This window comes from Dacryopinax primogenitus (genome assembly GCF_000292625.1).
Source record: "Dacryopinax primogenitus strain DJM-731 SS1 chromosome Unknown DACRYscaffold_8, whole genome shotgun sequence".
NCBI lineage: Eukaryota > Fungi > Basidiomycota > Dacrymycetes > Dacrymycetales > Dacrymycetaceae > Dacryopinax > Dacryopinax primogenitus.
Window position 1 is genome coordinate 464730 of NW_024467205.1, and position 17431 is coordinate 482160.

Genomic DNA, 17431 nt, shown 5'->3' on the forward strand with positions numbered 1-17431 from the left:
ACTCTGCCTAGGGACTGTCTCTTCAGACTTGGTCTCTTAGGATCATCCACAGGTACCTATACTGTAGATAGGTTTTAGTCATCAGGTCTACTCCACTTCCTTGTTGCCTGCTTAGACTCTTGGCACTCTTAGGTGAGCAGACTCAGTCAGCCTGTGTTGCCCTAACATGTGTACAACTTTTAATGTACACATGTTATTGTTATCAAATGAGACTTTTGTGTGTGGAATTCAATAATATCTAGCATACTTTTCGACAAAAACAGAGAGCTAATTAATAACAATTTGGGGCCAAAAACTCAATTTACCCAGGAAAGTATTATGGGAGAGCACACCCTCAGGGCCTTTGGCTGACCACACCAAATGGTGAGAAGGCATTTTGATTCAATCTTCAGCCAATTTGTATTAATTAAGTAATTTTGGTAAAATGGATATAACTATGTTAGTGAACTCCACACACAAAAGTCTTGTTTGATAATAATAATTATGTGTACATTGAATGTTGTACACATTACTTGTGCAATCTGAAGGTTGCTTACTAGTTAAGGAAATTATGAAGCAAATTGCCTCCGAGGTGCGTACTCCTCATGCAGGCCATTCACACCAGTCGTTGTCTGACATGTCGACTTCCACAACTCTTCTTGAGCACACCCTGAACGATGGAGTCAAGACTGAAACCGACACATCCACGGGATGAGGACGGGAATGTGGACCATCCACACTCCAAGAGACTTCGTGGTGCTCTCAACCCGGAGCGTGAAACCCAGGTGAAGGAATGGATGCGCAGGCATCGCGCTTGGGTGAACTTCGTTCAACAATTGAACGAGAAGGAGGAAGGAGTGCAAAAGGCGGAGATGGAACAAAATTGTGTCGACAAGCTGCTGATCTCGGTGACCGAGCAGGAGGAATCTTTACCGGCGCTGCAACAGATCGGACTCGAGGTCGTGAAGGCAGGTCAACGAGACTTAGCAGTCCTTGCCATCGAATTGGGCAAGCTTTATGGTGCGTGTGTCTTTGGAGCACCACTTTTCCACCTTGGGCTTACGTCTCCTTTTCTCGACCACCAGATGCGGCTCACCCTCGCGAAATCGCCGGTTCATACCAACAGTCAATAATGGATGTAGCTTCAGTAGAAGCCCAGGAAGAGGGTATGTCTTTGCATTGAGGCCGGCTATGGATTACTGATGTACGGCTGGCGTTAGCCACGGTCAAGGCATGGATCTCCGAATATGTAGGAGATACCGTGAACCTCTTTCACGACCACTTTAAAGGTTCCGCCCCACAGTCCGTCGGCGGACCGGCCCTCTATTCCAAAAGCTTTGTGATAGCGAATTCTTCTGGCATGGGCAAGACTCGTATGATTGACGAATCGTCTAAAACACTGTTTACCGTCCTTTTTGTGCTCAGGGATACGACGGACGGTATGTCATTCAGCTGAACAGCACGGGAACACAGTGCTGATGAGTCCGTGGTCGCAGGATTCCCTCCTCCAGACGCCGGCGTGCTGGCGTAAACAGTCGGAAAATAATGAAGGAGTGTCAGACCGGTATGATATGCTTTCTCAAGACACTCTACGATGAATTGGCCAAGCTGCTCAACGCTCGACAGGAACAAGTGGGGGTCCAAACGCATGCTGAAATGGCGAACTGGTTTCGTGGGTACATGGCGACCTGGACTGATATGCATAAACCCAGCCCGGTACGGGCGGGGTTCTACAACCGTGTGGTGAATAAAGCAGGAAACGTGCGCACGATGTTCTTTATGTGTGCAAGGACATCCCGGCTTATGTACGAAAGATGTCACAAGAAATACATGCCACTCAGGATTCTCCACGTCAAAGAAGTCGAGACCAGCATCATCTACCGGCTCTGTCGACTGGGGACGAATTGTACATATCTCAGATGGTAGACTCATTCACAACGCTCTCCGATCTTTTACACCATGGGCACCACAAGGATCTGCCAACTGTGCTGGTCGCATTGGATGAAGCTCATACCCTCTTGAAGCCGGTCAGTAATTGCCCGAAGGGGACGACCACCTACACGGTATTACGCCGAGTATTGGGCCATCTGAACAACACTCGACACATGGCATGTTTCCTCTCAACATCTGCCAGCGTCACAGACTTTGCGGCTCCAATTCCATTTAATCCGTCAAGCCGTATGCAATCGGGGTTCTTTTACAACTTGCCAACGTTCACCACGTTTCCCTCTAACATGGCAAAGATACAACCGGATGAGATGGATTTGAACTTGGTGGGAACAAACGATTTTATGTGCAGACAGTCTAGGATACTGTGAGTATTCTTGCTCGTGCCCGGGAAAATGAACAAGAGTTGATTTGAAATGGTCTGAAGGTTTCGCAGACGTGCCGAGCACACCGTCGACAACAATGTCGGTTTCAATCTGGTCACGTTCGCCATGGAGAAGTTGCTTGGCACCTCGGCCACATCGCATTACGATGATGGGCAAAACCTGGCGATATTAGCACGCCGCATCCCGATCGATATGCGCACGAACACAAGCGCAGCCCTCATGTTGACAAATCGACAACTTGCTCAGCACATGCGTGTGCTTTACGCTGTCACAGACGACAATGAAACACTTATCACCGGATCTCCGAGCGAGCCAATCGTCTCAGAGGGTGCAAAGACCGCAATGTCCCACACGGGATTCGATGTAGTAAACGCACTTGGAGGAATTTTGAAATCTCCCGGCATCAGCGTGGGTGAACGAGGGGAGATGATGGCTGAGCTCCTTCTCATCCTTGCCAGCGATGCTGCCACTGTAGAAGCAAAAGGCAAATTCTCGATACCGACTTTCTTCGAGCACCTGCTCACTGACTCCTCCTGGAACGTGCTGAAAGGGACTAGTGCATCACGCGGTGCCAAGGAATTCCACGCCGGGACCTTTCAACACACATTCAAGAACTCATACGGGAACTTCAATCACATCATCAAAGTCCATAACAATGTCCTAGAGTCAAAGTCATGGTATCGGCACCTTAGCAGACGGGCCGGCATTTCCGCGAGGTTTGGGGAACGTGGTATAGATGGCGCTTTCCCCATCACTATCAATGGCACAAAGATCGCTCCGGATAATATCAGCTGTCTAGTCTTTCAAATCAAGGCCGTGGAAGCTATGCAACGACCCTCGAAACTTGTGTTCGACAAAATGGACGACCCTGTGCTTGGAACGGACGATTCCGATGATACTGATTCCACATCCGCAAAACCTGTCATTCGTTTGGTATTCTCACTCAGATCCCACGAAAAGGATGTGATCGTGATGAAATACACAGACGACTACGACAACGAACTACTGACGTGGGACATCTTTGTACTTTTCTCGTCCCTGAGAGCTGTTAAGAAGAACCCAAAGGCGTGGCAGACTGTGCTGGACATGGCGTCGAGTGAAGGGAAGATGTATGGTAGTAATGTGACACTGATGGGGATGGACCCAGGGGCAGGAATCGGTGATAATTTCTGGCCAAATTGGGTTACAACAGGAAAGAAAACGACTGAGGATGGAAGCGAGGCAAAGGCGAAGGCATCGAGCAAGGGGAAGGGAAGGGCGAAGTGAGTCGGAGGGAATATACACTGAGAGCAATACATACCTCTTATGCTGCATTCCACGACACAAGAGTGGTCGTCACGTTTCTCAATTGACTGAATCACCCACATAGCACCCATATCTTGAGATCGCTCTCGCACAAGTTACTGTTGAGCTGCAGTCGAACTTTATTTTGTATCTCTTGTCTTGCTCCAAGAATAATTGGTTTTCGGCGAGCTCAGTGAGAGAACACGACAGAGTGCGTATGCGGTCATCAGCTTAGTGTCCCCTAACGGTTCTTTTAGCTTTGTTGCTTTGTGCGTGCTGCCAGCTGGAAAATCGTTTATTTCTTCGACTACCTTCCGACAACCTATTCGATGCAGTACCCATACTGCCTGTCTCAAAATGGCCATCTAGCACACATGAGCGAGCTCCTGCGGACCGGAAAGGAACAACACAAATGCAACCCAATCATCCGGATCGACGACAACAGTACTCGCACTCCTGCTCTCTGATCTTTCTCCCCGGCGTCTACCTCTCGGCGCGCCGCATCCGCGTCAGGCTCGCATGCAGTTTCGGCAAACTTAGTGCGCCACGGTCCGAGCTTCGGGAGGCCAAGGCCTCCTTTCGCAACGAGAGACGTACAGCCTCAGCAACCATGCAGGCTGACCAGAAGCCCACCGCCGTTTGACATCCTGATCTCTCTTTCCCTCACCCCAGTTCGCCGCTAGAGTACATCGCGTGGGCAAGAACTGGTAGGCGGCCTGGCCCTCTTCTTTTCCCCCGTTTGTGCCGTGGGTGGCTTTCGTGTGTGTAGGACTGCCTGAGAGTTGTACAGATGCATCACAGGAGAGCTCTCAGCGAAGAACCAGTGCCTGGTTATAAGACGCGTGCGGTGAGGATGTCAACAAAAAAGCGAAGACTTCCATAATCTCAGGGAACGGATGCATTTTAGCTTTTCCGGCATCGTAGCTCCGATTCCTAAGTTCTGGAGTGTCCAGTCATTGTGGGAATAAATGGATGTTACAATATAATACACAATAATCAGCTGAAAATCATCTAGCATTCATCGTCGATGCAATCTGATCCAGTTCCCTTTGAACAAGCCCATTCGGTGCCATGCGTCTCAATTGACTGAGGAAAATGTTAGTCCACAATGAACCCGAAAGAGAAGGAAGGACGTACTCGAGCCGATTCTTGTCTCCTCGCTCTTTACATTCGGCTCCTGCAGCTCTCCAATCCCCGCACTTGATATAGAGGTCTATTCGTTGCTTAGCGTCGCATCGAGGGACGAAGTTCTTCGCCTGGTTCGGGAAGCCCTTGGACACCAGATGGTTGACAAAGGCTTCGTAGCCGATTGGGCTGCGCTTCTGCTTTGCGAACGCGTCCAGGCCTTCCCAATCTCGTGCTTCCGTAAGAGCGTGTAGCTTGATGTACCAGAACCTGTTGACGCTGAGAATGACGAAATATCTGTCAACATGACGACTTACCTCTTGTCTGGAACTCTCCAGTCACTCCTCACCTTCTCTGCCTTCTTCGACTGCCCAGTTGTGATGCACTTGTAGATAGTATCGTTTATGCTGAGTCCAATGAACTCAACTCTGCCATCCGCATCTTTCTCAAAGGCCTGCTGAAGTATCAATAGCTTCGAGTGCTCGTCCATCATCTGCACCTGGTCAATACACGACGTGATCGATGAAAGATATGGTACCCTGGCTTCGAAGCCCCTATCTTTGTCTTCCGAAAACGACTTGCCAGCAGCACGAATAGCCGCAGTCCGATCAACCACATCCTACAGTCGCATGTCAACATTGTCCATACTCACCGCTAAGAAATGCTGACATTCGCCTCGGCAGCCTCCTCGAGTTTCAAAATGGCACTCTCCGTCCTTCTGTCATCCTGGAAGTAGAAATCCCGGAGCAGTTCTCGATTCTGTTGTCGAGCATAGACCTGCAAGAGGCTTGCGGCAGGGGCTAACTCCGGGCCGCCGTCCTCCAATAAGCGGAAGAAGTCTCCTAGGTTGAGACGCTTCTTGAGGGTGAGAAGAACGTGGTATACTGATCAACAATAAGTATCATATGTCAAATCGAGGATAAAAGACACGGACCCATGTCGGTGTCTCCGCTGTCGATGGCCTTTTTCAGTGCAAGGCGATCCTCTTTCATGCTCAGCAGTAGCGGGACCTGATCCTCTGCTCTAGGTTCATGATCCAGCAACCTTGTGGCCAACCTCGTCCTTCCAAGTTGCCATGCCCTCCTCGCGATATCCGCATAACTAACCCCATACTGGCCTTTGAACTTGCTCACAATTGTCTGTACGATGTCATCGTCGTCCTTCTCACTCACGGAGATGCCCTTCGTCTGGGCGATCTTGGCGCACGCCCAGTGCTTCAGGACGGGATCGGCTTTGATCTGGAGGTAGGAAGAGACGCGAAGGGCGAGGAGGTGAAGGTTGCGCGAGGTCAGGCGGGCGATGAGATGCTCAGGAGAGGTATGTTGATATCTAACCTTGCAGTCAGTGGCAATGACTGAGGCAGCCAAATTCAACACGCACTGGGTATATGTAATGGGTATGCCGATCTCATAGTATCTTGCAGCATTGAGCACCTTGAGCGTCTGCCCAACTGCGACAAACTCGGAAGGGTCGTATAAATCCAAGAACGCTCGTCCAAAAGAAGCAGCCTACGCCAACACCTTAGCATACATTCGCACAGAACGGCAATCTTCGTACATTTAGAAGCTTCTTCTGCCAATATGGCTCCCACTCCTGAGCGGCCGCGTCAATGCACGCGTCTACGGCGGCTACCAACTCCGGACGGATACTGCGAATGTTCTCGTCAGCTTTTGGAGATTTACGCTCGAAGTGTGTCATCGCATCGAAGAGGGTTGCAGCAGGGGAGGTAGAACCGGGGCGGAAGACGGCATCAGTAGATGCTATTTTGATTGCGCATCAGCACGAGTAGGTAGAGAAGGAAGGAGGGAGGACGCACAGGGCACTCGCTGCAGGAAATCGCACTTCTCTGCCCCGACGATACGCGTCCCGTCGATTTCACCAATCGCATGCACCGGAGAGGCATAAAAATACCTTCGACAAGCTCAGTCATGCATCTCGATCAAAATCGGTCCACGCACCTCAGCGCGTCCCCAAACGGTCCCATCATCAGCACCAAAGCATCCCACACCAATACCAAGCTATCGTTCCCACACCAGACCATCTGCTTCGGTGGGCCTGAGACGCCTTCGAGCGAGAGGTCGGACTCGGCGAGCTCCCCTTGGAAGTCGGACGAGACGACCCAGAGGACGTTTTGTGCGGTGAGAAGTGCGAGGGCCTTCCCATTCGGGGAGGGGGCAAGGAATGTGAATGGGCCGCGGGAAACGCGCTGAGGTTGGATATGAGCGGATGAAATGGTGGGAAGTGAATGGGATGGGACGAACCTGGTCGATACACTCCAGGTTATCCAGCATGAGGATCGTCGAGTCTGTTGAGATGAGCACCTCTACATGCCTGCTGACGGTGAGTTCGGGCGGCATGATCGTCCAGCAATGTGGGGGAGTGGACAGTCCTACAAATGTTGAGAATCATCAGTATCAGCAAGTGAAATGTCAAAGAAACGCACCAGAAGAAGCCAACGTCTGGGCCTTGCCGCCCTCCCAACTGCGCACTTCCAAGAAATTGAGGCTGCCCGTCAGTGCAACCAAACCAGTCTCGTGCACTTGCGCTTCAACTACTCCTTCCTCCAGTGCCTCTGCGCCGAGCGAGAACTGTTCATACTCCCCTTGAAGATCGTACACCCTATAGAGCCCTTCTTCGGACAGGACGACGAGTCGCTCGTCGTATGCCCAACCCATGCAAATGATCTTGCCTTGATCCCACTACGCCAGGACAAGTTCAGTGTACAATATAAGGCAGAAACGGAGTAGGCATACAGAGAGGGTAGAGATCAGTCCACCTGAAGAGCTGTAAACCTGGATCTGGGGCTTGGTGAATCTCTGCGCCCCTCCGAGCGCGATCACCTTGTGCTCGTCCCGTATAATCGCTGTACGCTTGTCAATGCGCACCCCTACGATTCTTGGCCATGCTCACCAAGCGGACCGCCATATCGTGCACCAACAACCTTGAAGTCGGATAAATCCTGGACCTTCCACTGCATAGAGTACAACTCTTGTTTCCTGGTACGGATTCAACATAATACTGCAGCGAGGATGGTAGTCAAACGAACCTGTAGAACACGGTGCCGTCCTGCATGGGTTCCCATGTCGAAGTAGGATGGTCGGTTGGCGCCATTCTGGCAAGTTGAACGGTGGACCGCTGATTGGGATATGGACTGCGGAGGAGACCAAGGTTGACCGTGACGATGTCCTGACTGAGGGTCGACGTCGTCACTGTAGTCCCTGGCGTCTCTCCACAAAAGGACGGACGACACAAAACAACGAACACGTACTACATCTTCTCATTTGGGATAACACCCCGTCACACAGTACTCTGTAGGTCGTTGAGCAAATACATTGCAGGCTTCTTAGTAATTTCCGGTTTGACATAGCCATTTTAATGAGTCACCACAAGTCACCACACACTCTAATGATTGGCTGGCTAATAGCTTGGCCATCGCGTATTTATTGCTCACTCTATGCGCTATTCAGGTTGATTGATAATAGAAACTTGTGTGCGTACGAACAAGTCATCGATTTTTTCAGATGTCCTTCAGCCTTAACGCCGATTCATGACTAAGCATACCAATAGACTTGCCCTGATAAGGGTCTCCAAAATTGTAACCCGCTCCGCGCACCCCCTGGGCAACGCGACGTGGCACTGGACGCGGAAAAGCGGGACCAGAACGACCTGTCTCTTGTCGTTGTCTCTCCCACTGTGCAGGATGACTCTCCTGATCTGCCAGCCACTGATTGTTCCCTGCTGACAGATCTCAGTTCCAGATGGCCATTCCTCCTCTCCTTGTGCAAGTGCCTCACCTCACCTGTGATGCTGTCAGCATCATGGTGTTTGGGGAGCCTCACATGTACCACCCCATTGTTCAGATACTTGACTTCATGGATTTGCCCAATGACCAAGGCAGTATGAGGGACCCACTGGTGTTCATGTAAGTTACTCCCCCCTTGCACAATGGCAGGCTTGATGATGTGCGCAGGATCATTATTAGTGATGGATGTCAGTGGATCATGGTGCTGCCACACATGACCATGTGTGATGCTGTTGTGAACCAGATGCTGCAGATGAAAGCAGTAATCAACATTCAACAGTATGCTGTTGCGGTGTCTCCTTGCCAACATCAAACATAAGCTGATCATTTCCCTATGCAGGGCGCTGCTGAGAAGTTACAGGCTTGTACGGATTGACAAATGGAAACTAGTTGGTTACACACATTGGATAGGTATGCTGGCCAAGTTGCTTCTCAACCTGGAGCCGCCACTTGGTGAAGGGAGTGTGGTCAGTACGGGCCACATGGTGCATGCCCTTCCAGAGCAGGTTGTGGCTGGACTGGCATGCCCTGCGCAGGGACAGTCTGTTCCATTAACATGGAGACACGTAAAGGCTTTCTCTGATATGCCAAACTCTCAAGATCCATCAGAAGAGTACCTGTGTCCTCACCTAGAACTTCCCCCCCCTAACACAAGGTCAACTATCACCAGACACTGGCTCACTCTCATAGTGCAAGTCCATCTGCAGGTGGTTCTGTGAGTACATTTGCTGAAGAAAGGACAGTGAGCTTACCCTGCACAGGTTCTCCATGTATGTGTGAGTGTACAAGGTGAATGTGGCACACAGGGTGATGATTCAGAGGCAGGAGCACACACTGAAGATGATGATGGTTCACGATCACACAGTTCATCTTTCTGTTTGTACCATTGTTTGACATTACTCACGTTGCTCAGGGCAAAATCGAAATTGCAGGATTTGACAGACATGTGGGATTCTTCAACAGTGTACTGACTTCCCAAGTATATTGAATTGACAATGCTCAGCCAGAGGTGAATGATGAGCAAATGCAGAGAGTACCTCATCCATACTGTTTGCTTGTCAATGGCGACATGTGTATCATGCGTGTGGAAGATGACTGCCACTATCTGGCTGTTTACTTTCATTTCACCAAATTGTCCTCCATTATTCATTACAAGAACAATAAAACTGTGGGTGCATATGTTTCCCATGTGCAAGGGTATGGAACTAAGTGCTTTGTAGATGTGGTAGCCATTGTGGCCCAGTTGGGTTGTAAGATCTTGAGCAGTGTGCTCAAGGGAGCCAAGGGGACAAAGGTCAGTTACACTCCAAGCTGCTACTAGTTACTCACCCTTGCACAGGGACACACCAAGGCACCCAGCAGCAATTGTGTCAAGCTATGGCTGGTGGATGACTCCAAGGTTACTGTGCGCCTCTGCATGTTTGATGAGTTCATTGGGCAAATGGACAACTCTTTGGTGGGGAAAGCAGTTATGTTCAAGACTCTCCTCACCAATGAGATGGACGGACCATGCCTAAAGACGCAGTTTTTTGTCAGCCAGAACAATTATGTGCACCAACACCTGGAAGCAGGGTTTGTTTTTCTTTACCACCCTGTTCCTTGTGCAGGGAGCTTATGCACATTCAGGTGGGCTACATCGGGCAGCCTTGCACATGGGAACCAGTGGATGTCCATGACAGGCAGCTTCTCAGCTGCTGGCGCACCAGACAAAGATGGGCAGGTGGTACCAAGCCTTCAAGTAAGTATTGCAAAGGCAAAGCATCAAAAACTGGGCTTTAACCAGCCCATTACCTTTGTGATCATGGGAAGGCTTCATCCCCAGCACAACATGCAGTTCACCTACCAAGGCTGTCCCTACAAGATGTGCCATAAGAAATGGAGCATGTCATTTTGGGACAAAGATGAGGAAACATATATTTGTCCTGCTTGTTGCAGGACATATGTTTCCCCTGGAGCAAAGTAATGTCTTATTTTGCAACAACCTTGTGCAGGGCTGACATGGAAACTAGATATTGATATCATGTTGAGGTTGTTGACAGTAGAAGCCAGCATTGGATCACGTCATTTGACACAGAGACCAATAAGCTTCTGGGCGAGATGGCCAGTGACATGGACCACTAGTTTAACTTGTTGCAGGGTGGCGACATGAGTGCATATGCCATGCGCAGGGCTGAACTCATTGTTATTAAGTGGCAAGCAATGCAGTGGTATTACACCACTGTTGATTCCATCTTGGGAAATACATATGAAATTACAATCAAGGCCAATGCCAATTTCATGGACAGGCAGAAAGGAGAAGTGACTTGGGTGGCAACCCATTATGTTCATGTGTAGTGCATTAAGCATAAGAGTGTTTAGTTGTGCATGCCCCTGCACAGGGGCTGAAGAATGTTTACAATTACCATGAATCACATTTCATTGCAGTCTGCATACATACATACTACACTTATTCTGGGGGGGAAGAAGAACATGAGCTCCTGGCATTTGACAATGCACATGCATTCTCTTGAGATGGGTGAGGAGTCTCAAATTGGTAGTCATACGCAGAGGGACCTGCACCAGAAGGAAGTGGTTGCTGGCTGAGGTGGTTGCCCTGCACAGGGATATATGATCGCATGGGTTCATGGCTCCGGGAAGGACCAGGTATAGAGTCCCCTTGCGCATGGGATGGGAGTCTATCATTGTGAGATGGGAAGTGATGAGGTGGTTGAGGAGAAACCAGCCTTTTGGTCAGGTTTGCAATAGCTGCCAACTGGCATGAGATAATGTGTCTTGCTTCCATAAGATCCTCTTGAAGAGCATCTGTGCACAGGAGGGAGGTGCGGAGGCAATGGTCCAGGTTCCAAGCATTGCGAATCTCCTCATCCCTCACCTCATGAGCTGATTCGAGGTGCAAGACAACATCTGTATAGTGGCAGGAGAAAGCTCTTGTAGTTGCTTCTGCATCTTCCAACCAGATGGCCTGTCCAGCAACCATCTCCCAGAGACTGAGCTCCTCCTGCACATGGCGAGGAGGGGGAGGTTGACAAGGGGGAGGGCCATCTTGTTCAGGGGAATCAGTATCATCATCGCTTGATGAGGTGTAAGAACAGAAGCCTGCCCTGAAATCTCACACAAAGGAGGGCTGGCATCCCTGCACAGGGCGAAAGTTCTGCTGAAGGGGGGGTTCAGGTGAGACATCGCTTGGGCTGTGACTGTGCTGGTAAAGGTCAGTGCACAATGATGGTGGGCCATGTGTGTTCTCACTGGGTCCTCATTGATCCACCACCCATATCTAGCTGAACCCCAGTATGTGGTGTTCCATCCACAATGAGGTCCATTGCCAGGACCAGGCATGCCTATACCAAGTTGGTGAGACAGGCAATACTCGGAGCAGAGCAAACAAGCCCTGTGCAGGGGACATTGATCATGTGACTCAAACAAAGCACAGCTGCACATGGCTCAGTACATGTGTAAAGGAAGCAGACTATCTATTAAGCAGTCACCAAAAAAGGAAAAATAGGCCAGAGGAGAAGTTGCTCTTCTCCCGGAACAACACATGGACAAGACAAATTCATAAAGGCTCCTCTTCTTCAGTCAAGCAAAGGCTGTCAATGGAAAATTTCAATATCAACAATTGGTGAAAGACTCATTGAGTGTGTGAGAGCTCAGTCAACACTGCTGAGGCCATCAAATCTGAAGCAAAGCCCATGTGCAGGGCACTATCCAAGTGGCTGATATTGTCCATCAGTTGCTGTAGCTGTTCCTTCAAGGTGGCAGATATGGCATGCCCTTGCGTGAGAGTGGCAGACACTACATCATGTTCAGCAACATCATGTGAGTGGCAGTAAGACCTTACCTGCAGGTGGCATCAGAAACAAAACTTCTATTTGAACAACCCTGCACAGGGTGGTTCATATATGCTCAGGGGGGCTTGTTCACGCATGGTTGTGGCTGGTTACCCAGCCATGTGCTGAAACAATATATCATTCAGAAGTCATATGACATGCCCTCATCCTCATCCACAGCTTCCACAGCTTTGTGTATGAAAAAGACGGTGTGCAGTGTGAATGCAATTGTGTGAGGGTGCTTATCCTTTGGCAGCTCAGAGTCTTTATTGTCAAAACACTTTTTGATCTGCATTTCACAGAGGATGACATTGCCCTTGCACAGGAGAGAAGTGGAGTATTGCTTCAAATCTTTCCTAGCCTTCATACCATCATGGGCATCGTAGATGGAAGTGAACTTGCATGCCTATAACTGTTGTGAGCAGCATACAAAGCAAAGTAAGGGACTGTTAGGGCAACACAGGCTGACTAAGTCTGCTCACCTAAGAGTGCCAAGAGTCTAAGCAGGCAACAAGGAAGTGGAGTAGACCTGATGACTAAGACCTATCTACAGTATAGGTACCTGTGGATGATCCTAAGAGACCAAGTCTGAAGAGACAGTCCCAGGCAGAGTAGGCCTTATATTTATACCTCTGTGGTGGAACCTGCTAGAACATCTTGCTTACTCAGCCTAGTCAGGTGATCAGGTCATATGACCAAGGATGAGGTCATATAAGGTCATGCACAGCCATGCACAGCAGGTCACCTGACCATCCAATCCTTCCAGCAGGTTCCAGCACATGCCAAGATATACCAGCTACTTCCATGTCATAAAGGCTTAGTCATGTCTCTTGACCAAGCAATGAGCTGGTGCCCTGACAGGGACGCACAGGTTTGTACTTGCACAGGGTCTCTTCACAGCTTTCCTTTGTGTTGGGTAGGGTGTTGATATCTTTTGTGTTGATGTCCTTGGTAAATTTGGGCTGGTCAGGCAGCACTTGATCAGCAACATCTAAATGAGCCCTGTGCAGGGTGAGAATGGATGAGCAAACTGTATCTGTACAAACCTCTTGCACCGCAGTGCTGTTTTGACACCAGCATTCAAAGGATTTGGGTGTTTTTTTTGTAGCCATGGTGCTTTACCATTTGTAGGGACCTGCAGATGTGCAATTTATTCCTCTGAAGCAGCTTGCAAGGCAGGTCAAGAAGGCTTGCATATGTGTCTGTCATGCACAGGGAGCCATGGGGCCAGTGGGCATGGCTGAAACAAACAAGCCATGGGGATCAACACAGATGAATGTTAATGACTGGTAGCAGTTTTCCCCTATACATTCCCATGCTGATCTTCAACAGAGCATTGCAGTGTGCATTCAGCAGGGAAACCTCTTAGCTGTCTTAGCAGCCAACTCATCCAACCATTTGAATTTCTTGCACAGGTCTGAGGGCAGGCCGTGAAAGATTGACCTCAAAGTAAAAGGGCAAAGGATGGCTATGCCTTCCAAAGTCTGGACATGGGACAGCATGACATATGCACTTTGTGGGGAAGTGCACCCACACAGATCCACAATGGTGGTGTGGAGGGATCAACCCTGGCTCTTGTAATCTGTGTAGGCATATGCGGGAAGTAAAGGGAGGAACTTTCTGGAGATTGAGTGCAACACATTTTTTGACCATCTAAGCATTTGGATTCAAACAAGTATGCCCTTGTGCATGGCTGAACACAAATAGTATTGGGAGGTAGATGCGCCTGCACATGGTCACAACCAGGCATATTGACCATGACTGCCATGGGATAACAATGGCCATTGCAATCAAATTTGTACCAAATGCCAGTCACTGTTCCAATAGCCCCATTGATGAGTGATTTATAAAAGGCCAAATTCTCTGTCAGCATGACCTGCATGCCTTCAAACATGAGCAAAAAAACCCAGTGCATCTTGGACTGCTGGTTGAATGTGAACTTTATCAATGAAATTGGGGAAAAATACAAATGGCAGGCCTTGCGCAGGGACTGAGCATGATGGCAAGCAAGGAACAGGTTCAGGCAGTTGCAGACATCTTTGGTCACTACAATGAATGGTGAATTTAGAAAATGTATCCCATGCACAGAGGAGGATGCAAAAATGGAAGAGATTAGGCAGGTTTGGAGCATGTCTTCATCAGGTATTCTGTAGTGCATGACATGGGGCTTCTTGTGCTGATCTTCTATGGTATTTTGCCATGGGGTTCCATTGCACAGATGCAAAAGCAGTTCAGCCCATCAGCAATCATTCTCTTGATGAATGTTTTTTGCTAAGAGAACTGCTTTGTTCACCTGTCTCCAAAAGACAACACCAGTCATTTCTTCCTGACCCTGCACATGGCTTATCCATGCACCATCAATGTTTTGGACAAGCTTGTGACTGTACAAAGATTGCCAACCCAGAGGCTTAAGTTGAGTGAAATCTCCAGTGAAGACAACATTCATGACACTGAACAGGAAGCCAATGTCCACTTCTTGGCCTTGCACAATGTGAATGGATATATTGTACAACAATTTGCTTGACACCATTGATATCTCATTGATGACCATCCATTGTGCATGTCACCATACTTGCTCCAGACCATCTTGGTTGACCTTCAAACCATGCATAGCTGGTAATTGCATTAGGGAATGTATGGTGTAGCCACCAATTACAACTGCTGCTGCCCCCGTAGGAGCGCTGATATGCAGTTTATCCTGAATCAACAATTTGTTTAACAGAGATTCCTTGCTGCATATAACGTGGCTTTTTCTGGTACTGGCGCTGCCACCAATGTAAAGGAGCAGTTGCTCACAAGGCCCTGCACATAGATAGTGTGCTATAATCCTCATTGCTCTCATTTGCTCAAGATTGGTTCCAATATTTTGTTCCTGAACAACCTGTGCAAGGGCATGGCAAACAGAATGCTCTGGAATAGCATGCTGGACCTCTGAACAATTGTCTGAAAAGCCTTGCACAGGATGGAGTGAATCAATTGTGAGAGCAGGTCCAGAATCAGAGTTGAAGTGTGTTGGATGCTGTCTGCCTCAGATCTTTCCTTCTGCCCTCCATTTAGCCATTTCTGCAGCCCATTCTGATAAAAGGTTCTCTTCTTCCACAGTTAATGATGTTGCCACCATCTGAGAAGAAGTCTGGCTCAGCAACAGGAACTGCATGTGCAGGAAGAGCAGACAAAAAGGCTGTCATTGCAGGACCTGCTTTGCCAGTGCACAGGGCATCTTCTGCACTGCACAGGGACAGGAACAAGGGATTATCTTCTGGCAAAGAACCACTTTTGTCTGCATTCAGATTGGTGTTGTCCACATCCAAATCTTTTGCAAGGTCCTCCATGTGTTTGTCAACCAAAGAGTTGGCAATAAGGTTGGTGTACTGGCTTTTGTGATGCTTGCTGTGCAGGTCATTATCTCTGGCCTCTTTTGATTGTCAGAGCACTGCCATATTGGATATAATAAATTGATGGATTTCTGTGAAAGGAGGTTGTGAAAACATCATGTGCCAAGTGATGGTGCATGGCTTGAGATCCTGTGCACAGCGCCATGGTTTAAACAGCGGTAGCATGGCCCTGCAATACTCATCACTATGTTGCCTGGTAGGATCTTCTTTAGGCAAGGCTGGTCTGATGATGTCCAGGACAACAGGCACTATGGGCAGGGATACCCTGTGAGTGGCATGCTGTGGGTGGCTTTCTTGAAACATGGCCCATTGCTGTCATTTTCTACTGGGCGAACAACCTGATGTGCACAAAGAAGAGGGACCAGCTCCACATTGTTTGAACTTGGCCCTGTGCAGGTGTAATGGACAAATGGCTCTTTCTGGTAGAAGGAGACATAGTCATACAGACAGTAACTGTTAAACGGCTCTTCTACAGGCCTCTTTGCATAATCTTCAAAAGCTGTGGCAGAGGTGACATGACCATGTTGAATCTCTAACTTCACTGCTGCATAGGAGGAATATCCGCCATGTGCAAGGTCTTCATCGTCATCATCATTGGATTCCAGAGATACATTGGATCTGTGGTTGTTCACTGTTTCAACATCCTGTGCAGGGAACTCCTCTTCATCCAGTCAATGAGAAATGTACCCCCAGTGAAGCAATGAAAAATTGTGCAATCTGTAGCAATCCCCTCCTCCAACATAGAAGCTCATGAGCTGCTGATGTGACATCTCTTGAGAGGCACCAATCTGGTTCACAAGTTTGACAACCAAACTCTTTGATTGCACTGCGCAGGGCACTCCTTCTTCCTCACAAAACTTGTCACGATTCTTCTGAATTGCACAGAGCATTGCAGTCACCCCAGCATGCACCTTGAGAGAAGCCTTTGTCATGTAGTCTGTAATGTAGTACAACGTGGCTGTAGATGCTTCTCCTGATGCAAGGTACTGTATGTCCATGTTACATTGAAGGAGATACATCATCACATCATTGTACTCATTGATCCTTGGGTGTAAGCAGCATAATAATATGGAGCCTGTTTCTTCATCCACTGTTGACGTCACTTGGGTCAAGCCATCCATTTGCATGCAACAATTTGCATCAATCTTATCTTCACCCTTGCTCAGGTGTATCCAACAGCTAGCTTGATGCTTGTGCCAATTGTTTCATTCTACAAGATCTTTGACCCAACACATAAAGATAGGATCTGTGCATGGATCCCCACTGTGGAAGGGAAGGGACGGAATAGAGTGAGGATCAATGTCATCTTTCCCCATCTTTGGTGCGGGGAGTGCCCCATTTGGTTCTGTGACCACCTCATCCTGCCCTGGAAGCTCTGTCAGATGCTCCAACCATGAGATCATGTCCACCCAAAATCCCAGATTGTTCTCCATCCCCTTGTGCAAGGCATCAGGGGAAGGGTTCCCTTTCAACCACACCAGGACATGGCAGTGGAGGGTACCTCTACCCTGTGCTTCCACCATGCCATACCACCCTGTGCAGGTACCAAACAAACCAGGCCCTTTCCCAACACATAAAATTATATTGTGAAATCTTTCCATACACCAACGGAATTCAGATGCAGCTATACCAGGATGCATGGCCACTGACATCACCCATTTAAACTGAGTCGCTTTTGTCATGCCC

At 48.8% G+C, this 17431-nt stretch overlaps 6 protein-coding genes across 6 annotated transcripts; 2 read left to right on the forward strand and 4 right to left on the reverse strand.

Annotated features, from left to right (window-relative positions):
• Positions 1 to 656: 656 nt before the first annotated feature.
• On the forward strand, positions 657 to 1510 carry DACRYDRAFT_107137 (uncharacterized protein; the record flags this gene model as incomplete). The annotated part of the gene is made up of 4 exons (XM_040768416.1): positions 657 to 999; positions 1065 to 1145; positions 1200 to 1418; positions 1476 to 1510. 4 exons carry the CDS (start codon positions 657 to 659, stop codon positions 1508 to 1510), a joined length of 678 nt encoding a protein of 225 aa, XP_040629098.1.
• A 681-nt stretch (positions 1511 to 2191) lies between these two features.
• DACRYDRAFT_21934 (uncharacterized protein) lies at positions 2192 to 3580 on the forward strand (the record flags this gene model as incomplete). The annotated part of the gene is made up of 2 exons (XM_040772611.1): positions 2192 to 2293; positions 2354 to 3580. Exons 1-2 carry the CDS (start codon positions 2271 to 2273, stop codon positions 3576 to 3578), a joined length of 1248 nt encoding a protein of 415 aa, XP_040629099.1. The 5' UTR covers positions 2192 to 2270.
• A 1023-nt stretch (positions 3581 to 4603) lies between these two features.
• DACRYDRAFT_94618 (vacuolar protein sorting-associated protein 16) lies at positions 4604 to 7955 on the reverse strand (the record flags this gene model as incomplete). The annotated part of the gene is made up of 15 exons (XM_040777233.1): positions 7768 to 7955; positions 7632 to 7717; positions 7475 to 7584; positions 7165 to 7420; positions 6983 to 7110; positions 6680 to 6927; positions 6538 to 6632; positions 6279 to 6481; positions 6102 to 6229; positions 5656 to 6050; positions 5391 to 5605; positions 5260 to 5340; positions 5039 to 5214; positions 4734 to 4991; positions 4604 to 4682 (listed from the first exon to the last, which is right to left on the reverse strand). The coding sequence occupies exons 1-15, from the start codon at positions 7830 to 7832 to the stop codon at positions 4604 to 4606; spliced, it is 2523 nt and encodes an 840-aa protein (XP_040629100.1). The 5' UTR covers positions 7833 to 7955.
• A 4196-nt stretch (positions 7956 to 12151) lies between these two features.
• On the reverse strand, positions 12152 to 12374 carry DACRYDRAFT_107140 (uncharacterized protein; the record flags this gene model as incomplete). The annotated part of the gene is made up of 2 exons (XM_040768417.1): positions 12152 to 12315; positions 12362 to 12374. 2 exons carry the CDS (start codon positions 12372 to 12374, stop codon positions 12152 to 12154), a joined length of 177 nt encoding a protein of 58 aa, XP_040629101.1.
• A 1325-nt stretch (positions 12375 to 13699) lies between these two features.
• Positions 13700 to 13912, reverse strand: DACRYDRAFT_51674 (uncharacterized protein; the record flags this gene model as incomplete). Its single annotated transcript, XM_040775051.1, has 1 exon — positions 13700 to 13912. A coding segment is annotated over one exon (213 nt), but the record flags the coding sequence as incomplete, so codon positions are not given.
• A 2504-nt stretch (positions 13913 to 16416) lies between these two features.
• DACRYDRAFT_51821 (uncharacterized protein) lies at positions 16417 to 16866 on the reverse strand (the record flags this gene model as incomplete). Its single annotated transcript, XM_040775062.1, has 1 exon — positions 16417 to 16866. The coding sequence occupies one exon, from the start codon at positions 16864 to 16866 to the stop codon at positions 16417 to 16419; it is 450 nt and encodes a 149-aa protein (XP_040629103.1).
• Between the last annotated feature and the right edge of the window lie 565 nt (positions 16867 to 17431).